The following is a 25,554-nucleotide window of genomic DNA, read 5'->3' on the forward strand; positions in this document are numbered from 1 at the left end:
CTTCATTTCCTTTCATTAAAGCCCCTGGTTGAAAACGTTAATAAAGGCAGTGTCTAATTACAGAAGCACAACTCCACAGCTCTATAGAAAATCATCAGGCTAATGCCAGTTTCCCCCATTCTCTTTTTGCTTTGAGCTTGATTGATTTTTCTGGAGAGCTGGATTGGTTTTGTTCTTGCTCTCTCTGTAATGGCTAATGCAGGAACTCTGGAGGTGGGTGGAAGGACCAAGTCCTTCCTGACAAATTCTGAATCACTTTTATTTGGCAACTGCGATGGTGGATGCTGGCCAAACTGTCTGCGACTAGGGACTTGTGAAACGAATTTGTACATGATGACATGCAGATGCCTTTTGTAGAGGTTCTGATTAAAATAAAAATATAAAAAAAGATTTGGGGCATAAGACTGTTTGCCTAGTTGGATGCTTTGCTTTACTCTATTTTCTAAACTGTGAAGCTGAAGTTACACTGCTGTACTTCCTGGCTATTGCCTCGCTTGCTGTTTATTTTAAGTAAAGGTCCCTTTTAAACAAATTCTGCTGACTTGGCTTTTCTTTCCCGCTGACAAGATTCACTGGATAAATGGGGCCTCAGATGAGGTGTTGCTCACAGCAGCTGCCCAACAGACATCCAACTAGCATGTGTCCAGGACCGTACATCTTCGTCTTGTATCTCTCAGGATCACAAGCAATGCCGCCCCAGATTCAGTCGACAGAGCACCTACAATAACCATAGTGCAACTCACTCATGTGCTAAATTACAGTCACAAATGGTCTCCTTTCACCTTTGAGCCTGACAATTTCTTCCTGCCATTCAGCTTTTCACCAGCAGTCCTGGGCTTTTTCTGGAACATAATTGTATTCGGTGAGCCAGCCTGCTGAAAAAGGGACATTTAAAAGGTATAGAAGGAAAAAAGGTGAAAGGAAAACCTGTAGCAGTTCTGACAACGTTATTAGAAGAGCGAGTGTTGAACTTCAGCTCTCCTCTCGTGTCTTCTATAATGAAGTTCTCCAGGTCACCATGTACTCTCCCCAGGAGCACATAGTGCCATAATTAAGGTTTTCTCCTCCAATCCCAGACACAGCTGAGGTTCGGGTCCTTTTCCAGGTGCGCTGACTTTCCCAGTGGAATGTGATGGGTGGGCGTCAATGCTTTTGCTGAATAATGCCCTTGAGGCAAAACCCAGCCATGGCCCTTCAGTTCACAGAGGACACTCAGACGCTAAAAGAAATGTTGCCCACCATACTTCCCCGAGAGGGTAAGAGCCACCTCAGAGGCACTGCAGTCTGCAGAGTAAGTTGACCTGAGTGTGATCTGATCCCCTCTTGCAGTCGTGCATGATTTACGGCTGTGCCCAGGGCACTAGAGGTACTGAAAAAGCCATAAAGTCTACCATCTGCAATCAGAAAGCGACTTACCGGGTAACTAATGGCAGAAATTAGCATAGTATAAAGTCACCTTGATTAAGTAGGTGTGTTTGCTGCTATCTTTTCAGTCCTTTTTTCATATGGATCTCCGCCTATATATTTAACTGAACCATAATTTATTGAATAATGGTCTGCTGTGATTTACGTAATGCAAAAAAAGTGCAACTTAGTAACATTTACAAAGCACACTTTTAGTACCAGGTATTTTTTATGGTATTCTATAGGAACATCAAGCTACTGACACCTTCAACAAGCTGGATGATTGACACAGCACAAATCACTACCACAGTTATGATAAGGACAAGTAGGCCCTGTCAGTCATTGCCAGAAAGAAGACCACAGCAGTGACAGGAGTCAGATGTCTGAAAACAACATGTTTACAGCTGCTACAAAAACTTTAAAGCCTTAACATTTTTTACCACACAGCAAAAATCGCAGGAGCAGCCACTGTCAAAATGGCAGGAGCATATTACAGAATCCTTTCAGTCCAAAAAAAAAGTTTTCCATTTCTGCCTCAGTTGCTTGGTGACTATAGAGCGTTATCTAAGTGACATGAGACGTTCCTTTAGAGAAGTGAGAAGATACTTCTAATTCATAGAATCTGTCGTTTTACTCTTGAGAATAACGTAACATGAAAAATCAGTAAAAACACACTGTTAAATAAGATTTACTCTAGTGGTGAATTGAAAAGGGTGGTGAAAATTTAATGACACTAGGCAAAACTTCACATAATATAGCAAACAGGCCTGGATGTGTGAAAAAAAATAAGATCTCAAAGAAAGCTCACACACAAACCTTTAAAAGAAAGTTTTTGAACAATTCTGCATTAAACAATGACAGAACCACAAGGGAAAGCATTATAACCCTACAAGACTTTAAATACAAAACATTTATTTTTTTTTTTGTTAAATGTAGAGCAACTAATGAATATTTTATAGTTGAATAATTGATGATTTTTTCTTAGATTTAACAGACAAAATTTCCAAAATTCTGTTGTTTTATTGAATCTATGTAGATGTATGAAGGTAGGATAAAGAGACACACACACACAAAAATAAATGTCAAAAAACCATACAATATTTATTATTTTTTAAATAGACCGGTCATTGCAACAACCCCCAAAAATAAGGTAAATAAGTACCCTTTCAAAGAACTTTATTTTTTTTTCATTAAGACTTAAAGATTTACAAAAAGTGATCCAAGACAAATGGCGAGTGTGAGACTCTTCCTGATCTCCTCATCTAACAGAATGAGAAAGAAAGGTCAAAGTGGTGACGAAAGAAATGACTTTTCATTTCTGGCGAGACAGACGACTGGTACATGACCTTATCATGTGCTTTTCCTCAAAGAATTAGTGTCATATCTAAAGACTGAATCAGTTCAGGTTTTTTTTTTTTTTTTGGATGTCTGCAACAAAAAGGTTAATCCAAGAGGCAATTATCTTTATTGGGCTTGGCCATCCATTAGCATGCAAAAAATCAATTAAATCAATAGCCTGTTTTCAGCTCCATCAACAAGCTTCTAATAGGGTCAACTGTACGAGAGACTTACATTGAAAGGGTTTCAGTAGCTAGACCGGTCTTGGCTAATGACATTTACTTAAATACCAGAGAGAGGGTGGAGAGCTCTTCTGCAGTGGATGGTTAATGTTTAAGGAGGAGAGCTACACAATAAAAGACATCTGCATCCTGAGCTCTTAGGATATAAAGCTTGATACGCTACATTAGAAGCAACTGAATAATAAATGTTTGAATGCTGATTCTCCTTCAATAATCAGAAGGAAAATCTCAGATCATCATCCAGATAGATACCAGAATGAATTCAAACAGTGTCCATTGATTTGTAAAAAAGAGAGGCCACATGTGTGGATAAAAGACAGAGTGGACATGCTCTACAAAATTGCAAGAAAAAAATATGAATAAAACACAGGTGCTGAATAATTCATTTTGTATTGCTGCCTAGGTTCCACATGAATGCCCACAGCAACTTATGCTCTAGTCCGAAAGCACCAGGGAACCAAACGGCTGGAGTACATCAGAAAACCAGAGGGGAACATGGGGAACAGAGAGACGGGTGCACCAAAAAAAAAAATTGTGTTGGGTAACCATATAAACCACTTAAAGTGGCAAACACTCTCCAAGTCAGCCCACGCACAAGCTAGAGAAAGCTGGAATCCCTGACCACATATACCTCAGCATTTGTTTCTGATGAGGACGGGAAGGAATACAAGGATGCATAAAAGCTAAGTAAACAATTACAGCATTCAAGGGTTATGCCAGTTCAGTCTCAGTGGTGGAGGACATGTTTGTGCTAAAAGCATCCTATAAGAAATGTGTCAAAGTCTGACACCCAGCCATGATTAATTGATTGTTACATTTTTCTTCCCGTCTTGTAGAAGAACCTATGTTCTGGAAGTAAAATTATTGTTTTGGTGCGAGTCGACTGCCATAAAGTCATGCCCAATATCAGTGGCAACTACTTAAAAAACAGTCTTATTCTCGCTTTTCTGTGGGGAAACATTTCAGTGGCTGCACCCATCATCACTGCAAGCACAAGAGAAACGGGGGAAGAACAGAGAAGCAATATGCGGCAGATTTTCAGCGAAGGTTTTTTTTTCTTTGACGCGGTGAATGATGCTCACCCAGACACAGAGCAAAGAAGATGCAGGTTAAAAATAAGCCATCGAATAAAAAAAAACAAAAACAAAAAAAAACTAAAAAACCTTACGCGTCCCCTCCATCACATAGCAGATGAAACGATCCCGAAGAGCCCTATCAAACAGCTCACCCAGAGCTCATGTTAAACAGCCCTTTTTCTTTGAGGCAGCCAACAACAAAGACAGTCACAGATCAAATTCTGCCTGATGGGAAGCTGAAAGGAGCGCTGGACTAAATAAGGTTACACATTAGGAGTTTGGGAACCTGGAAGAGACAAACAAGCAGCTACTTCACAATACCTGTGAACATGTGAGATTGCCTGGTTTGACATTGCTGTTTGTCTTGGACAACCTCGAACAAGTGCATTCTCAGTTGCATAGAGATGTTGTGCCACATGCTCAAACCTCGCTTTCAAAATATGCGCAGATAGTTATGATGGTTATAGCACAGTTCTGATAGCATTTAGCCCATGAAGAATTGCAAAGCCAACCTATATTTTACTTATTAGTGACCATGCCCTCATACCTGTAGTGAAAAATAATCACAGAGGAACATTAATCTGGACTGGAGATTACTCCTCTTTTTTAGACAAGACCATAAAGGTCAAGCGGACCAAATCATACATCATTTCTGGATCACCATATGGCTGGCTTTATAGCATACCTGATACATTATCCTTTTTGGCCAGTAATTTTAATGAAACTGTATTACAAATAAATGCTTTGGGACAAATGACCTCTGATTTTTGACAAGATAGGCCTTGAGATAACTGTGATTTTTGTGTATTTTAAAATTCAAATGATATTTGCCTGCCAAAAAGGCAATTTTAAATGAACATGGAAATACCATTGTGGCTCAATTTCCTTTTCAGGAAACTCTGTCAATATAGGCTAGGTTCCAAAAAAAAAACAAAAAAAAAAAAAAGACAAAAGATTTAAGACTAAAGCAGAACAATGAGATACATATTTAAAAATGTGTAATATTATTCTTGTAATTCTACCCACGTGCGATCATTTTAAAGGCTTACAGAAAACCTAATTTTTTGTCTATATGATTTCAAGTATGGGAAAATTATCTCTTATGGTGATTGTGTATTAAATGTACTCAGAAAGAGACATGAACAAAGTGGATAATTACATCGCTAATCACAATAATTTGTATGACAATTAATCAGCAGTCAAAATTTTATCACACCAGCCCTAGAACAAGTAAACAATCCATTTGCACATCTGAAAGACATGTTCCTGGAAAAAGCTTAATGTCAAACCTTGCGTAGGTCTAAAAGTTCCTCAAATGAAAGCTCTGATTCATTTTTAAAAAGATCTCTAAACTACTTTGCAATCCTTGACATCAAAGTCAAAGCTGAACTTTACCCTACATTCTCTATAAACATTCATACGTCTTATCTTATGAGTCCTTGGAATAAGTAATAATTAAACCATTGCTTCCAGTGCAAGGTAAAACTTACTGCATCAATAAATGTGTTAACCAAAGCTTGTCGACACTACGCCAGGGTGTTATGGGTGGTTTTAAGTGTGCTGCATTGTGGTTGCTAGGGTGTCAATTAATGGTCCAGGTTAAAAAGAATCGTTTCCTCTGTCAAAATATGTCCATGAGATTTTTACAGTTTTATCATCCATTACGAGATGAAAATCTTATAGTGGTTACTTAGAAAAGTAACAGGCACATCTGTCCTGTCATACAGTGGGAGTCAATGGGGTCCAAAACAAGCATTCTTTGACCAGGGTTACCCTACCTTTCAATATTTTTTAAAAGAATTTAATACTTTTATTCAGCAAGAACTTTCAACTTTAATAACAATAATAAGAAAATCTTTAAGCATCAAATCAGTACTTACTGTATTTTTGATCAAATAAATGCAGACTTGGTGAACCTAAAATATTAAAAAAAAAAAAAAAAAAAAAAAAAAACTTAACCCCAAACTTTTGAATAGTAGTTTACATAAACATCCCTTAAACCCCTTGTCTTCGAAAAACAGTAACAATTATGCTCGTCACGGTCACACCCTACAAATCTAGCAAATCAAAGTACGTTTCTTATATTAGACTTCATTCTCAGCTTGGCCAGATGCCGTCTGCACCCCCCTCTTTTCTTCAACAGTGACAGCTCAGGCACTGAACCATGATGTATCATGGAAGCCCACAAACAAGAGTCGCCAGCGTCTCTGTGCGGCCTTTTGTTTGATGCCTTCCAGAATTCAAAAGCTATGGCAGAAATCAGGCTTGTCTCACTGTTGTGAATCTGAGTTCTGAGGGGGAAAAACATGGGAAGTCTGAAGGGGGGAGGGGGAAGTTGTTTCAGAGCTTTTGGCAGAGGAAGGGGGTTCCTGTGGGGGAGGAGAAGGGGCCGTGGTGTCAACAAGGCACAGGCTGCGAAAGAATCTAAGCAAACTTTAGCACAAAGGAGCCCCTCAGCGCCCAGGGGCAAGAGAGCCGTTTCACTGGAGAGGTAGTCAAATCAAACCATAAAACAGTTTGGGCGCGAGCCATTAGATCAGCTAGCACTTAAACAAAACGCTCTTTCTATAGCAGCCCCCCACTGTCCTATACAATCTCCCAGTAGATTTGCATGTATGACACACAAAAAGAAAAATGTCTACAAAGAATTTAAGCAATCCCACTTCAAATTCCTCAGAATGGAGCTGACCGTCAATGAAAAATGTTTGTTTTCTTTTCTCGCGGTAATGAAACGGCCGAACAGTGAGAGCTTTGTTTCAAAAGGGCCAACATTTAGTGTGATGGAGTCTATGATACGAAACTAATAAAAGGCAACAAGTTTTGCGAATTACCCTGAAGCTGTAAAAAGTCCCCAACCTTCTTGGAGAGGGCTGGCTTTTTGATGCCCCAGGGCAAAAGAGGGCCAGTCCTGTGGGGTCTCTTTTAAATTTAAAAGTAGATTTCAGTCGGGCTTCAACAATATTTCATGTTTCAGCTGAAATGGTGACACACAAAGTGTATTTAATCCTAAAGCTCAATTATGTTAATAATGTTAATAGTTAATAATTAATAATTTATATCTTGTATAATTCGATAAAGACTGGACTACACAAAAATCTACTGTACCTCTATTATAATTGCGCATGTAAACATACCTTCTAACAGACAAAGTCTTTAGGTACAAACGTATGAACTTGAAGGGATCAAATGTTCCTCACAGCAGTGCAAAAACACACCTTAAGGAACATCTTAAACACACAAACGTACGACAACACACCCTACAGTAGGATAATAGGCCTGAATCTCCAGCTTCCTTCATGCTTTCATCTACAACAGTGTGCAAAAGAAAGACGAATACTAGCTCCAGAGAATAAACAAACCTCACACAATGCCTTAATATCATCTGGATCATCTCTGAGAGTCAATCCAGCACTAAAAGTCAGCATTGAAGAGAAATCCATTCAGCGTAAATGTATTTACAGTTAAGAAGTCATTCTTAACATTGTTATATGATCTGCCATCGTTTCAAAATCATCCGCGACTAAAACTGATAAGAAAAAAAAAAAAAATATATATATATATCATTGCTATGGCTACACAGCATTTAACAGCACTAAACGACACCCATGTCTCTAAGCATCTGACTGCTGTAGACATGTTTTCATACGTCCCAAAACGAGTGTGAAGCTGAATCTGACAAGTCTGGTATTGAGGAAGGCTGAATTGCTTCTTTTAGCACGTAATTAGCATGCAAACTGCTGTGTTAGGCTGTGAGGCTGATCTACAGGCAGCAAAAACCACAGCAGTGGTGCAGACTTTCTCTCTTGAGAGCTGGATTAAAAGGCCACGACTAATACTCGTGGCTAATGGTCATAGGGGAGACCAGCACCCTCAGGGTCTATCATCCACCACCTCAGCACTGACGTCACAATTTCAGCTGCCACACGAGCAGACAAATGTCCCGAGACTTAAAACAACCAAACAAACAAAAATAAACTTCCTATGTGTGTGAAACCATTGGCTAGTCCTTTATTGTACACTATTGTTTAAAGGTTGATGAAATAAAAGAAATGAATACTTTTATTCAGCAATGATGCAATAAATTAATAAAAAGTGACAGTAAAGACATTATTTATAATAATGTTATAAAAGATATTAAGCAATAAATAAAAAAATGTTCTTTTGCAGTTTGTATTTATCAAAGAATCCTGGAAAAATTAATTATGGTTTCCACAAAAATACTGATATCACTGATAATATAAAATGTTTCTTGAGCACCAAATCAGTTAAAGACTGGAGCAATAGCAGCAGAAAATTCAGCTTTGCCGTCAAAAGAATAAATTATATTATAAAATATATTCATATAGAAAACAGTAATTTTTAAATTGTAATAATATTTCACAATTTTACTGTTTATTTTTGATGAAATAAACGCAGCCTTGGTTGAGCATTAGAGACTTCTTAAAAAAAAAAAAAACATTTAAAATTCTTACTGAACCTACATTTTTGAACAAAAATGCATAATAATGCTTGACATTGGAAGAAATTTAAATCTCTTAGTTGGTCGGGAAGCGTTTATGAACACTTTACATTCTTTTAGAAAGCGAGACGTAAATATGCACCTCAAAAAGACATCGCTTTCAAGAGATCCCACTCAACTGTGAACCAATCAATGGTCTGCTCTGCAAATTCCTTTGAGATGATGTGTGATCTTGGCGGGGCATGGAGAGGAAATTAAAGATGCTTTTCCAATTCTAAATCCCACTTATTAATTCATACTCTTTAAGAGCTCATTGACAGGCTTTGGATAAAAAGAATCTTTTTGCGTCCTGTTTTCTCAATCACTGCCAGTTCTATCGCTATGGCTTGTACTAGCTTTTAACATGCAGAATTTAACTTCAAAGCATGCTAGCTTTTTCCCCCAGAGTCAGTTGTAGTTACCCTTAGTAATAATTGACTCACACCAGTTTAGACTGCAACGGTCGTTTCAGAATCTGCCTGGTGGTCTTTTTCTGTGGCCTAAGGGAATGTTCCTGTGGTAATCCCACTGAAAGTGGGTCAATGAGTCGGGGGACAGAGCTCCCAGACAGGGCTGGAAAAAACTGGGGGTGGTCACCACCCACATAAACATGCACAAGAAACCTGGGACAATATCTAGGCCTCAACCTGGTCAACATGAAAAATTTGATTACAGCGAGCAAATATCTTCAAAAGCTTGTGTAGGAAACATTTTTAAACTATACACAGGCACACACAAATTACCTCCTCGCTTTAACATGCAATTTATCTGATGCAGTGATCAGATAAATCCAGCCTTAGCCCAAGCACATTATGCACAGAAATATATAATCAACCAACAGTAATTAAGCAGAACTCCATTTGGCCTAATTACCTCACATTAGCATTTGTCACACAAGCTCGGGCCACTACTTTATCTGACTGAGGTGAGATCATGAAAAATTCATGGTTTATTAATGTGACAACAAAAACAGTGGGAAAGAGCAGAGAGGAGTGCCTCATATTAAAGAAATTAAACTACGGTATTCACTACAGACCTTTCAAGACGTTAATGCAATTTCATCCTATTGATGTATAAATACATAACACTGACACTCATTGCACATGCACCAGCACAAAGACATCCATCAACAAGAGGTGGGGAAACTAATTTGTATTCTTTTTTCAAATGTGTTCTTGGAATGATTAAAGCTTATGTCTGTGAGCAGGAATAAGAGATGTTAAATTTGGTCCTTGCAGTGTCCTTGAGTAGCCTGGTGAGCAAAAGGCTGACCGAACAGTTAATAAAGTCTGAGAAATCTGGTAAGGTATCAAAGAAGAAAAAAAAAACACAGAGTTATTAAAGATACCGTGAGGGGAAAAAATGTTGACATCGCAAATATTACCCTTCTATATCTATGCAGTGACTCATTTTCCAGGAAACAAGATTTATACAATTGAATAGGACCAACAAAAAAAAAAAGTTTTAGACTATGACAGAGTCTTATACCAGACTGAATATCGTTTGCAGCAGGGGGATTTGAAATCATTTCCTTCATCTGTATCAGATCAATGTGACAACTTCCACAAATCACATCGAGGCAGATTGGGTTTCCTCCACCTTTCCAGCTGGGGCAGTGACCAGCGCTGTGCTTTGTGACACAGTACTGAATGAATCTATTGTTTAATAATGCTTGGCACTGCTGAGTTATTCCAGCTTGGTAAATTCCAATCCGTGGCATGGAGGAATTTCAATCTCAGGGCCAAGTCTGGCAGGCTCACTGTCAGACCGCGGGTGCCTGAAGCCATTCAGATGCAAATCATTAAAAAAAAAAAAGCTAGAAAATCATGCAGTCGTAAAGGTAAATCTGCAAAAAAGCTCAAATCCTTTTGGGTAATTTATATGGAAGCAGAAGTATAATCCAAGTAACCTGAGATTGCCAAAGAAACTTTGTCAAATGGCGAACACCAACCTACCAAACAGACAGAGAGAAAAAAAAAAATAAAAATTGTATACCCTTGTCAGCCGGGTCATTTTTGCATGGCTCAGCTAGCTCATGTTCCAAACAGCTGTTCTGTCTTACACACACGCACACACACACTTACACCCCAATTAACAGCACCACATCCTGCTGAGAAGCACCTCAGAAGCATCATGGGAGGGAGAAACATGCCAAAAATATCTGCACACCGACCAACATTAATGCAGTGACTAACCAGGAGTGGGCTAGAGCAGGAGGAAGAGTGCTGACTACCTCTAGGTGCCGAGTCTGAAATCCCATTAATGAGCACTCAGGCTGTTTTGAAGTGATATGCGCCAGGTAATTACTCTCACAATGTACAGTGAAATTATCAGTGAATTCTAACGGACTGTGATTCAGGGTGCTTGACTATGTAAACCATTCACTTTTAGAAAATGGGCAACAGATCAGGCAAGTGAAAAGTGGATTATTGATTAACTTCTATCTGTTTAATCAGAAATCAAGCTTGTACAAAGACCGGCAGTGCTAACGGCCAGCGTGACGGATCTACTTGTGAGCGTGTTAACATTTCAGGACAAAAAAAGATTCCAATTACGGTTTATTTACACTGGGTCAGCTTTCTAATTATGCAAGGTCATATGCCCGTTCTCTCTGTTGAGAGAGCATTATATTTCAAGCATATGAGACGTGTCCGAACATATCCATGATTAGGGTGAAATTCCCATGGTGGATGTTTTAAAAATCAGTGCAATTGAGTTAGGATATAAAAACAGAGGACTACAGCTCGCTACTATACCTGGGAATGTGTCTATCATGTCAATAGCTTTCTAAAGCAATAAAAGTGTTTCGTAATCTGGTGTAAAAACACATACACAGGGAGCCCTGCTGGTCTCCATGGCATGTGAAGCACTGCTTTAAAAATATTCAAGATGACACAACTCACTGAAACAGCTTGCATAAAAATGGCACATTGCTGGGTAAATTGGATGGCGTAACGCATTACTAAACATCTTTGAAGTGGTTTACATTACAGTGTCCAACTCGTATTCTGTGTTATTATAATTACAACAGCAAGAAAGTGTAATTATGAAAGGCCACAAAATGATTAAACATCAAGTAGCACTTAGTATTTATGTAATTAGACTGTAAAAAAAAGTAAACTGTGACCCATTTGCAACTGAATACAACATTCCCAGACTAAACTTTACCATGGAAACCATAGTTTCTTAAAATATCACAGGCTTTTTACATTGCGCTTTACCTTGTGTGAACGTTCTTCTAAATAATACCTCAGTTTAAGGCTACGTGTAACTCCAGGTTAAGCAAGGTTTCACATTTGTAATTATGAAACAGGTTTCACACCGCATTTAACCCTGGTTACGAATCCCTGTTCCGCCTAATGATGGTGCCAAAAGAGTGTGTGCGGTTCTAGGCCATGCGGTACTAGAGTTGTTTAGCAAAAGACATCCAATCAAGTGCCTCAGTGTTTACCTAATTAGATATTCACGCCCTTTGTAAAGATGCAGACACTTTCGCGCGCTGAAGGAAAACGTAAAAAACGACGATGATTTTTAATGACTTCAAAGGCAAGTTATTAGAAACTGAGAGCAATAACATTAATTGGATGAATAGCCTACTAGGCTGGATGAATTCACACACGGTATAGCCTATTCATCTAATAAATGTTACTGACATTCAAAAAAAAAAAGGCGAAATGCTGAAACCTAACTACCGGGAGAAATTATTAGCCCATGATAAAGCATGAACAGCACATTTCTGTCATTTTGACAGCTGTGGTTAATAAGTTGTAGTGTGGTAAACTATCTGTGAAAATTGCAGTCAGAAAAGGCTACAATGCGATCAGACGAGAAAACAGAAGTTTGAGAACTCACTTGTCATACTCCGCGTTGTCCTTGTCACATCGCGCGTCCTTGTGTTTCTGCCAGTCTTTGCCGTGTTTGCAGGTGGTGAGGAGAACAACATCCTCCGCGTTATGAACGTGATATAAAGCATTCCTCGTGTCCGAGCCGATGCCGGTCAAATAGCGTTTCCCCTTAAATACCAACATATACTTTCTAAAAGGTGGAATGGTGTTGTATTTCAAGTACCCCCTGTCCCCACCGGTCCTTGGGTGCTCCTTGGAGAACAAGGGGATGGATACGTCAAAGTTGGGTCTGAAGTTCTCGGTGCTGATGCTCGCTTTGGCCAGCATGGCCTGACCGATGTCAAAGCCCAAGTCTTCCGTGTAGTCGGGCCACGTGCCCGAATACAAATTAAATATGAGGTGATTCCTACCATTGTTCCACAGAGACAAGCTCTGCACCTTGGTTTTGAGATTGTGCACGTACTGTGGCGATAACTGGTCTCGGTCAAGAGTGTCCAAGCTCAGCACGAACAGACACGCTTGACCAGGGTCAGAAGTGTAAAACCTAGAGCCCTCGATGGTGGATAAAATGTTCTGGTAACTTTCCGAGATCTTCTCGCCCTTCTGCTGCGGGTACACGTACACCTTGAATCCGTTCCTCTGACATAAGGAGAAATCGAAGCATGATTGCATGCGGCACCTTTTGCCCTTGTAAACGCTCGAGTTAACGTCTCTCTTCTGCCTGGGCGATATGTGCACGTTATATTCCTCCGTGTCCGATTGGTCCCACGGGCTGAAGTGTTGTAACGGATCCGAGAAGTGTGGCCACGGCTGCTCGGGACGGCTATATCCATGCCGGCTCCTGGACCCCGTGGCCGCCGGACCCGGGACCCCTCCTCCGAAGTAAAAGAGCAGAACTAGAAAGGCGCCAGTCAAGAGCGAGATCAGATATCGTTTTTTGGCCTGCATGTGTCCTGAAGGCCAGATCACGATGTTTGCAAATAAATCTCAAGCGGTTGGAAGTTTGTCTCTCAACACCACCTCCTCCAGCTATAGTACTGCTCCGCCATCTTCCAGCCTGCGAGGATTTACAACTCACGTCTTCCCTCTTCAGATTCCGATCACCGAGCAGCAAGCGATTGATCCAGCGCATGTGGGCGATTTTACACCGGGCTCCTCGCTCTCCCTCGTCTGTCTAGTAGCAACATCTCACTGAGCAGCCGTAACAGTAACCGTACCTGTTAAGATCATCATAAACACACAATCAGGTATGCTTACTCACTGATTTAGTTTTCTCCCGGTGGAGTAATGAAAATGCAACGTTTGTTGACAGGACACACGCTAGATGAATGCGTCGCACGGTCCGACTCGCGCTGGAGAGTTGCGGCGGCACTGACTCATGGAGTTTGTCTTTGGAGAGCAGCGGGTCCCACTGGAAAATATGGAAAGTCGTTAATAATACAACGACCGAGGTTTATCTCCGATGCTGTGGCGTTTCCGAACCACACGTCCAGACTAAACTAAAGCCCACCGCTCGCAGAGTAACTCCACTCACCTCCGAAACAATCATATAAACGGGGCAGTTCACCGGAACGACGGTAACCTTACGAATCCCTGCATTTCTCTTATCCCTGCGCTTTCTGTGGACCTTCACACACACAAGAAGTAGAAGGCTTGCTCTTCATCGGAACACCGGCTCTGGAGAGCAGCGTTTGAGCGAGTTTCACAGGATGTTCCCTTAACAAATAACATCAACTGAGCTCCTGGATCCGCGAGCCCAATCACCTATTGCTCAGTTGTTCCGATTGTTACTCTGTTACATTCCAATCCCGACACGACGCCAGTGTGCGTGACGTCCTATCATGGTGCATCGTGCGTTTTCATTGGACAGAAGAACCGGATGGGGCGGTGCTTCGACAGCACCCATTCATTCCCAGTGCCGAGCATCTCACTGAATGTGGATGGACTTCTAACCACTCTGACCACTGCACATTAAAAATGTACAAACTTTTTAATGTAGATGTTTTCTTTTAACTCAACATTCACTGAATAATTTTGCAATATAATAAAATTTTTACGCCAGAGCAAGATTCGTTCTTCTAAACATAGATAGACGCTTATTAAAATTGCATTTAAACATAAATGTAAATTATATTGAAGGGCGGTGGGAGGGGTGGGATTATTTTTCCTTATATTTTTCTCTAGTTTCCCTCTTCCAATAATAATAATAATATTAATACTTTTTAATTTTTTTTTTTTATATTTGTCTTAATTGGTCATTGATTACTGTTATTATTATGGTGAACATGATGTTATTAGAGTAAATAAATAAATAAAAACTGGCATTATTGTTAAAGTGTAGCCTATATAGTACTTGAAACTGTCAATAGAGCAAATCTAAAGCGATTTAAAGAAAGTAAACAGAAATATAGTAAAACAGAATACAGACATAATAGTGGAAATTACATTTACATTTATTCATTTAGCAGACGCTTTTATCCAAAGCGACTTACAAATTAATTTACATATAATATATATTGTATGTATAAATATAAAGTATTACCAAAGGGAGATACGGATCAACTAGTATGGTAATAAATGATATGATAGTGTTGTACTTTCTACTGTCCCCGGCTTAATGAAATGTGTTTTTAACAGTTTGGATATCTTGGAAAATCTTTTGATATTGTATAAAGCCCTATTATAATGGCTTAGTTATGATAATTAATCATTAAAAAATAACTCTTGATCATCAATTACTGACAGATTGCACCTTTTTGTAACTATCGCTATTGGTGAACAAATGATTTATTTGTTGTTTATTTAAGCAATAATTGAAAGAAGAGAGCTGGATTACCCAAAGGATTTGCTTTTGTATCTAATAGAAGATAAGAAGCCAAGCTCTATACCACTTCCTTTTCCCAAAGCCTCTCCCAGCTTGTGATAAAAAGCCCCAAATTTGGGCCGCTGTAAACAAATACCTGTGTCTGGATGGGGTAAGCCTCGAGTTCAGAGAGTTCTAAGCCCTGGGAAAGACAAAACACCCTTTGAGAGTCCTCTGCCCTCCACTGTTCCAAGATCTGATAAAGCTGCTTGAGATGATGTAACACACTGCATTCCCTGAGTATTCTGGGTAGGGCCGGGCACAGTGATATGGAGACACTACACAGGTGAATGTTGTAAGACCACAAAAGGAACACCTAATAAAAGGGATATGGAATGCAAATCCAAATACATAACGAAGCCAACATCAACTGTGCTGAAAGATTAATGCCTTTCTAAGAGGATAGCTATAAATCATGTGAGTGAAAAAAAAATCAATAACTCAGATTGTGCTGGGAAATGTTCCGTAGGCCACAGAACATTGAGAACATAGAAAAATGAACAGATACAACTTTCTCTTTGTACAATTAAGAATAGTTTTCTATTTCACAATGTCTGGAAATGTGAATTAATGTAATTAAATACATTTAAATACATTTTAATATATGCAATTGTCTTGTAAAATGCAATAGAAAAGAAGCATGAGTATATATGTTTCAGTTTGATGTCTCATGGCTGTGTATTGTTGATGTCTCACATTGTTCATGCTTGTACATGCCATTGTATTTTTTATCTCACCAAAACCAAACAAGCACAGCTGTTTAACTGCAATGCTATGGCTATGCTTCAAGGGGATGTTAATATGTTAAGATCCTGTTCTCTCCCCACAGTGAGAGCTAGAGTGCTGAGGAGCCGACAACATTTAAAGAATCAAGAAGTGCTACGTGACTAACACAGACATAGCCATTGAGTAGGTGTGGATTCTGAAGTCCTGCTCCTCTTGTTTAACTCTCTCTGGTGCCCTCCAGGCAAATGAATCTTTAGGAGAAAAAAAAGCAAAAACAAAACTGGCACACAGCGTCTTAAAGCATGACTGTGAGTGTGGGATGGCTAGATACCTCCTCGTTGCTTTATTTATTTAAAATGACCTTTCCGTACTGGAACGGAGTTCGCTCTTGGCAATGTTAAGGTTTAAATGTTGGAAGATGTAGGAGGGGAGAGCAGCAGAAACCAAACCCAATAGGAATAGGAGAGAGAGTCAAATCACAAGAAAAAAAGAACTCGAGTGACTCCAGGGAGAGCAAGGCAGTAAATGAAGCAGAACAGGTTAGATGTGTTGATAGGTTTTTGTCCTCATTAAAAAAAGCCAAGTTCTTGACTTCTGAACTCCTTCATTTGTATTCTGTGGCAATTTATTCCATACAGATTTGGACTGGAGAATTGGGTTAGATTGCGGTGGTGAAATGAGAGTTTCTTTGCTAAACTCCAGAAGAGGATCCTTCACATTTGGCTCTGTTTTCAACTCAGATGATTAAAAAAGAGGGAAAGAGAGAGAAAGCAAAGTAGAGAAAGAACGATGCCCAGTAGAACAGTGGTATACTTCAGCTTTCATAATGAGTCATGAAAAATTACCATTAATAAAACAACATCATAAACAAAACTACTTTTTAAAATATGTTTACTTATAATGCATGCAGGTTCATGGCCTCATAATAATTTAAATTATTATTTAGTGATTCTAACTAAAACTATGAAATTAAAGATTGTTTTCAAACTGTTTTTTTTTTTCAACCGTCTACCCAGTCAGGCAAACAGATAGTCCTGTACCAAACTTGCATTACTGGCAAGAGTCAGTGTTGCTATGACAAATCAGTCATTATTTACTCACTCTGGTGTTGTTCAGTCCATATTATGGCAGGGAACAGTGACCAGCATAAAGCCTTAAAAAAATGATACAACAGTATCACTGAAATATTCCATACAACTTCCACGTTTGCTAAAGTAACAATACAAAACTAAAATGTATTTATTATTCAGAAAAAATCCTGACTTTTCAGTTGGTATTCTGTGCACAACTACACTTTCACGAGATTGTATTAGTGTAGCATTTTCAGAAATGCAAACTCTACACAAAACATAAAACCCAAAAAAGTACTTTCTTCACTGAGGTAAATAACTCTGGACCGGACAGAAGGGCAAGTAAGGGTGAGTAAATAATGACTAAATTTGAATTTTGGGGTGAACTATTCTTTAAGATGCTCAAATGGAACAATATTTTCCTAGCACCAGAGCCACAATGTTTCTTTTCAGCTAAATCAACCTACTAATGGTTTATTTACAGTTGTCTCTGCATATTATGCAGGGTCTGATGGAAATATTTTAACATCAACAAAAATCACACACTTCACCTTTAAGTGAAAGACTTGGTGAACAGTCACAGAACCAAAAATACACACTTTTCCTCATGCATTCCCATCAATTTGGCCTTAAAATGCTGAAAAAAATGTCCATGTTCAATGTTCATGTCATGGTAAACCTGGGATTTTTCCTGGGACAAAGAATGAAATATTTGAATGATTTCAGCACACTGTGCCCTCACACACACACATTTACACTCTCTTTGATGACCTGCAGTGAGAATGTTAATGCATTACCTCCTCAGGCTGAGATCAGAGCAGGCTTTCCTCACCCCCTTTGAACTTCCTTTTGTTTTCTCTCCCAGTCATCAGGGTTCCCAGCCACAGAACAGGAAAAGTTATCTGGATGGATGCCCTGTCAGTGAGGAATCCTCAGATCTTCCTGTGCATGCATTCACAAACTTTTTTGCCTCACCCCTCCCTGCACGTTACCTAGTTCTGTCGGGATAAATATGTGAGAACAGTTCATCTTTGGGAATTTTTAGATTCCTTTTGGGTTAGTACATACAGTTTAAAAATGAGATGATTGGAAAATGTTCCATCTCAGAGTGAGTCAAGGAAACAGAGTGTTTAGGGTGGATACAGAGCACAACAAAGACATCAGTTTATTCCTATTTATTCTGTTAGCAACATGAGGGGAATTCTTCCTCTTAAAGACACAGTCACAGAATTATTTGTATGTGTCCATTTTTAGAGGGTTTATGGTGTAGAGCACTTTTATCATTCTCTGAACTGTCATTCTAATCTAAATCTTGACTTTCTGTGATACTGATTTAAATTCAGCTGACCCTTAAATGTAGGTTTCTTGAATACTTTTTTGTATGATTATAGCTGAACATTAGCTGTTAGTGTATAATATGGTTGGAAGGGTTAATGCTGCAGGGCTTGGATTGATATTGTCATACTTTGACTTTAAGTGTATTGATGCAACTGTACCCGTTCCCCCAATACTAAGTGACATTTTCATTTTTAAATAATTTTATACCACTTAAAATGTTCAAGTTATATAGTTCCATAACAACCATGTTCTTCAAATAACAGCCTCAGTATTGTCACAGGATCACAAACAATCTGCGTTAAGTAAAACTTAAAAAAAAAAAAACTTATTTAACAACAAAACATTGCCATCACAAAACATATTACCTAAGAAAAAGCAATAACCAACATAGCTGTCAATCTAGCAGTCTACTTTTGGCACTCTGCATCTAAACAACAGTAAATACACAATACAATAAAATATACTACATTTACTTCAGCACATTTAACCAGCTATTAACACAACCCCAAATTTGTTTCACAAAACTGCAAAATCTTTGTGAGCATTTCCACCCAAACCTGGTTAGAACTCACCTAGCTACAGGGCATGCTGGGTAACCGACAGCACAATAGTATCTATCATACTTTCTACTCATTACTTCACCATTACTGAGCAAAGCAAGTTTCTGAACACTGAACAGAAATTAATTTAAATGTGGGTAGTCATGTGTTAATGTGTTCATTCACTATTCATTAAAATCAGTTTTTCTAGACAGGCTGAAGAGAATGTTTTAAAACTAGTACACTACTATTCAAGAGGTTTGAGGTCAGTAAGATTTTTTCAAAGACATTAATACTTTCATTGAGCAAGGACAAACTAAACTGATCAAAAGCGACAGTAAAGACATTAATATTGTTTGGGGTGAATAAAGTTACATTTTATAATATATTTTAAAATATATTTTAAAATATGATTAAATAAACACATTCTACCGACCACAAAGTTTTGAACAGTAGTTCACATCAAACTTGTATTTTTCATGATAAGAAGCTTCAAAATTTTCTCTATTTTATCTATTGTACTGTACAGCATTATAGATGTTTGTCATCTCAGGGCTGTATGGAGTCATATAATATGACAGATCAAAACAAAAGACAAACAGAGAAGTTCCCTGTGATTGAGAAACAATATGACCCATACATAAAAAGCCAAAACTGACAAGTGTGGACATGTAAGACAACTCATGAGACCTGACAGCGGGGGATAATTATGTATATATGTATTATGTACTCTTCAACGTGTCCTCTGTGTCATACATCATCCCACACCTCCAGACCAAACATCATTTCAGCCTTACCTTTGCATTAATCTCGGCTATTAGCAGTTGAAATGCTTGAGCACAACTGTCTTAGCGGTGAAGTAACCTTTGTAAAGATGGCCAAGCCAAACATCACCAGCTTGTTTTCCTTCAGTTTGCCTTCAAATTGCCATAAAGGGATAGCTCACCAATAAGACTTTTGTTCATCTTTTCAACACAAATTAAGATATTTTACTGAAACTAGAGTAGTTTGTTCACTGAAAGTCCATACAACCTACATTTTGAAAATCCAAAAAGGTCATAAAGGCATCTTAAAACTTATCCATTTTGAGTTTACTGAAGAAATATGCTCACTTTATATTATGGACAGATGCATTCACATATAAAAAAAAGATTGATACAACATACATACAGCGCATCAAATAACAGGGAAGCTCAAATGTATGTCCGTGATATGTTTGAGCTTCTGTGTGTACCATATTTGATTGATGCACTCTATGTATGTGCTTCAATCATAAAAATCAAATGATAACATCAAATGAACTCCTAAATTAAATCTGTGTGTCATTTTTTGGTCAACTAACCCTTTAAAGGTATAGTTCACCCATATTATTTACTCGCCCTCATGTCATTCCAAACCTGTATGTATTTCTTTCCTCCATATAAATGTAATGCAAGTGAATGGCTACTGGGGATTTTTCACATTAAAGATTGAAATGGAAGTCATTATTCACTGAAAATCTGAGCTGTTAACCACTGTGACTAGATCATTGAGTCAGTGAATTGAACTTGAAAACCAGATTGGATGAATCATTCAGACCAGTTTTGGGAGCTCACTCAATCCAACTCAAAGAATCTTTCAGCAATAAATTAGACATCACTATTTCTCTCATAAATGCACCAAAACATATAGGGAAGATGATTTCCAGTGAAAAACAAGCTACCCAAATCTTTAGAATTAACAGAATACACAGTATTTTTCTTTTAAAAATTCACTTTTTGTGTTCCACAAAAGAAAAACATACAGATTTGGAATGACATGAAAGTATGTCGTCAATGATGTCAGAATTTTCATTTTTATATGAGCTATTGATTCAGTTATGCAGATCACATTGTACCTACTGCTGTTATTTGAACAGAGCAAGATTATGACTGTGGTTCAGTCTCAGATGCCACCTGGTTTAAGCACCTGCTGTGCTCAAAGACAGACAGAGAGAATTTGATTGGTGCGGCTTCAGGCTCTTCGTTCCAGAGAGATACTGTGCTGTAATTAGTTCACTGCAATAATATAATGCAAGCAAACATCCCACGGTGTGACACTGACATAGCAGCATCTCGAATGGACTGGAACCATATCTACGGACCAGAATATTGTAAAGATGTGTGGATGGACTCCAGGCCACATCAACATTCATTACTATAAATGTCAGTTTTTGGAGTTTGTTGCAATTTCTTTTCTACAGTGGAAAACCAGTTTAGGTTGCATTGTGAGTACACATATGTGCATGTGTATGTATGTGAAGAATGCTTTGGAGGGTCTTGCGAAGGGTTAAAAGCTCTCTTTTGATGAACTGCCTGTGCAGTTCCTGTGTAAAAGCGACTTTCTCTTGTCGCTTTAATATTTCAGCTCTACACTGTGAGGCAGTGACAGTGTGCCTGAGGCGAGCATGCCAATTACACTAACACTGACTATTCTCTATGATATGCCATGGAGCCTTTCATCACCGATGCATTACCGAAGCAAATTACAGATTTTACAACAAAGTTAACTTGAGAGCTATCAACCAGATCAACCTCCCTCGCCACATTTAGTCACTTTTTCCACTGAGCGTCCATCAAATATACACGCTCAATCTGTCTCTGGCAGTGTAGAGGAAAGATGGCTCCTTGAGAAAAGATCGGACTGCGGGCAAGCTGAGAAGACTATCTGCTCTTTACGTTAATACATGGCAATAAACAGCAACGGCCCTCTGCTAAAAACCTTAAACTCACATAAGGCCTCTGTGCTTGCTAAAAGCACTTAATGTGGTAAACCACACAGGGAATTGTATAATTTGGTAATATATATATATATATATTAGGGCTGTCAAATGATTAATCATGATTAATCACATCCAAAATAAAAGTTTTGTTAACATAATATATGTGTGTATACTGTGTATATTTATTATGTATATATAAATACACACACATGCATGTATATATTTAAGAAGAATATGTTATGTTTATATATTAAATATATTTATATATAATATAAAATATAAGATATATAATAGATAAATGTTATACATGTAAATATTTTCTAAATATATAATTTATGTGTGTGTATTTATATATACATAATAAATATACCCTGTACACATATCATATATTATGTAAACAAAACTTTTATTTTGGATGTGATTAATCGTGATTAATCATTTGACAGCCCTAATATATATATATATATATATATATATATATATATATATATATATATATATATATATATATATATAATGATTATAACAACAGGGACAAACTGCTATTTATTTAACAGATGTATTAACAAAACCAAAAGTACATTTTATATTGCATTTCTTGTGTAAAGTTTAGTTATAAACTATCATAAAGATTATATAAAATCAGAAAAAAACAGAACATTTAGGCTCCAATGGCACACACATACTTTATTTATTTATTCACTCAAATATTCTATCGCTTAAGATAATGATATAAGACTTCACAAGAGTCTTTTGTTCATGAATCGGACTACATCGGTTGCGCTGGATATTTTTGATTTACTAAAAAAATGGTCGAGAATCGGATTGTGAATCACTGCACTGTTCTCGCTGTCAAATTCATGCAGCAAAACAAAACTAAATAGGAAGTGTTTTTGTGGCATCAATATCCATATTTAAATAAAGATTGTGATTTATCAATCTTGTATTGGTTTCACCCTAAACAGACAGATATGCATGTGGAAGCACAAATGCATACTGCAGATACAAAGAATATACATGTTCCAGACAGTTCAGCCTCCAACATTAGCTGCTTTTGCCTTTGCATAGCTTGCCTCATAAATCTTGCGCCTCAGGTATTCCTCATGCCCTGGAAAACCAGGAATTTCTGACCTTTTAGCTGTGCTCTATGTAAACACTGCGGTCTGGGAGGGCATGGTACAGTGTGCTTAAACACACACTCATAGACATGATAAAAACACACACTGGGCATGATTTATTAGTATCAGGCCTGGTTGGCACTGTAGGAATAGACAGCATGTAAACGCAGACTGCCACTGTTGGAGGATGAGTGAGAAAAACAACAGGTTTTTTTTCTCCTCTGAGAAATATAGATGGTATCTGTGGACAGGTTTGCTCATGAACACCGAAGAAATTCTTCATAAGGATGACAGCCCCTGACTGTGAAGACGCAGGTCAGCAAACGGTCGCGTCCATGATATATGGAGCTCAACTTTTTTGAATGAGCTGGAAAGAAAAGCGTAGCTCCAGGTCCGGATTGTTTTTTTCACAGTTTGAGGACTGTCGAATCTGACATTCAACTCCCTTTGTTATGAACCCAAACCCAGAGGGCTGATGGGAATAAAATGTGAAACGTCGTTTGTTCCAACCTCGGAGGAAGGAAGAATATAAAAGTGTTTGAAGACCATCAAATAGAAATTAGAGCTGTTCCCCAGTGTGACTGTGAGTCAGCCGGACTTTACAAGTTCCTCAAAATCTCACAAGAGTGTCACAGATGAAGAATGGAGAGAATCTGACGAGTCCTTTTAAATCAGTGGCCCAAAAATTGAGAAAAGATACAGTGGGGTCGAATAGCTTTATGCTTCAATTTTGTATTTTTTGAATGTATTGAGGTCATATTTTAGTGAAAATTTTAATTAATTTCAGAATGCCTTACTATTTGGTTTATTCTCAGTTTGCTTTAATGGCAGCAAATGCATGAGCTCTACAAGTTTGTGTAAAGCCTGAGAATCATTTTAACCAGCATGATTTGAGAATGATGAGTATTTTGATCTTCAGCAGAAGCAAGAACATCTGACTGTCTCTAAAAAGAGTTCACTTGATAAATGTCAGAAGTTTGCTTAATTAGTCATCTAGAAATAGTTCTGAATGTGCTGTATTACTTATACATTTTATATCACAATGTTTCTTTGTTCAAAATATTTAAAACTTCCTGTATATTTCCAGGATTAACACTTAATTTTGCTTTGACTTTAAACCCGACTGTAGATTTGACCAAACATTTCACAAAAAGACTACATTGGAAATCAATCAGCTTTTCATACCTGTATAACTTTAGCCAATTCTAACCACAAAAACTTCCACAAATCAAAAGGAAGTAGACACGCTTCCTTCCATGCATTAAATAAGATGCACCCATCACATAGAGTCTGACCTACCAGCCCAGAAGGGAACTAGAGCAATCAGTTTTGTGTGCAATTAATCACTGTGAGCCCGACAAACTGCTACAATCTCAGGCACTTAGAGGCAGAGGCAGCAGTAATTATGACAAGGCAGGGCGATATAATAGCCGACAAAGCGTGCCTTCACTCCCATTAGGAATGGAGGTACAGATCCCTTCTAAACACATCAGTAGCCAGCGAGGAGATAAGGGGGTCGTATATAGCTTGGAAATGGAAAGAAAGAAAAAAAGAAACAGAAAAGAGGAGAGAATAAAGACAAAGGGAGAAGCAGAGAGCGTCATACAGCTGACCTATAAAGAACGCTGGAAGAACGCTGGTGGGTGGAGATGTTTGGAGTTCCCACAACGCATCACACCCTTTCTGTTTCTGCATTCAATGCAGATTAAAAACGAGACAGAATGAGCTGTCAGAACACATCCAACTGAGGCTGCAATGTCTTACTTTTTGCTAGATTTCAAATGCAAGCAGAGTAAGAGTTCTGTTGATCCCAGCAGATGATCACAGCTGTGGTGATATTCAGAAAAACCACACGCCTGCGAGGGTGATGTTTGCTTTCCAACACCATTTTGATAAACAATTCATACTGGGTAACTTACATTTCAGCAGACACAACAATGCCAAATACTTTGTCGGTTTTTGCTCCAACAACAAAAATACTGTAGTTCCAAACAAATCCAAAACAATTAATTGTGCAAGTGATGGGACATTCAGGAGCGGTGAGTTTACTGCATCAGTAACATGACAAATTATCAAAAGACTCAGGAGGTAAACAATCATTTATGTTCTTATCTTTGGCTGCGTTCTATTTTCCTAATTTGAAATATGATCAACATTTTGATTAACAAGGTCAACTAAGAGAGTCAGCTCTTCTGATCCCTATGTGTTTCTGCAGCAACACAGAGGAGTTTCATTCCTGAATGAATGAACTTTTTGAGCAAATTATTTAATAGCCCATTCATTTGTTGTGTTCCTGAATGAATCAGTGTTTTTGACTGAATTAGTTTAAATGAACAATCGTTGGCTTAAAGGGATAATCCACTCCAAAATGAAAATGTTGTCATTAATCACTTACCCCATGTCCTTACTGTTTTATGAATACTGTGAATTCAGACATCTATAGAACTGCAGAACAAGCCACAACTATTTAGATCACCTCTCAAAAGAAGAAAAAAGAAATATATGTGAACAAACAAGTTATACAGCTTTTGCTGCAGTATTTTAATCATTTTAAACAGCAGGAAATTCTAAACCATTAACAATAAAAAATGCTTTTTAACAAGCAACTTACAGACACGAATGCTTTGGAAATAACTTTCCATTGCTCTTGCTTTAAGATATCAATCAACCCAATCAATGTTGTTTCACAACTTGTTCTTTGCTAACATGATGTTGCAGCAGCAGACAACTGCCCATTCTGTCATTCCTAGTCCCAGC

At 38.1% G+C, this 25,554-nt stretch overlaps 1 protein-coding gene across 1 annotated transcript in view; it reads right to left on the reverse strand.

Annotated features, from left to right (window-relative positions):
• LOC109109198 (exostosin-1b-like) overlaps positions 1-14,240 on the reverse strand; it is a 70,925-nt gene extending 56,685 nt beyond the window's left edge. The window contains exons 1-3 of the mRNA XM_042745133.1: positions 13,938-14,240; positions 13,723-13,814; positions 12,411-13,620 (exon numbers count right to left, since the gene is read on the reverse strand). Coding sequence (XP_042601067.1) covers positions 12,411-13,351 — 941 coding nt within the window. The 5' untranslated portion in view covers positions 13,352-13,620; positions 13,723-13,814; positions 13,938-14,240. The remainder of the gene's footprint in view (positions 1-12,410; positions 13,621-13,722; positions 13,815-13,937) is intronic.
• Positions 14,241-25,554: the final 11,314 nt, after the last annotated feature.

This window comes from Cyprinus carpio, chromosome B19 (genome assembly GCF_018340385.1).
Source record: "Cyprinus carpio isolate SPL01 chromosome B19, ASM1834038v1, whole genome shotgun sequence".
Lineage (NCBI taxonomy): Eukaryota > Metazoa > Chordata > Actinopteri > Cypriniformes > Cyprinidae > Cyprinus > Cyprinus carpio.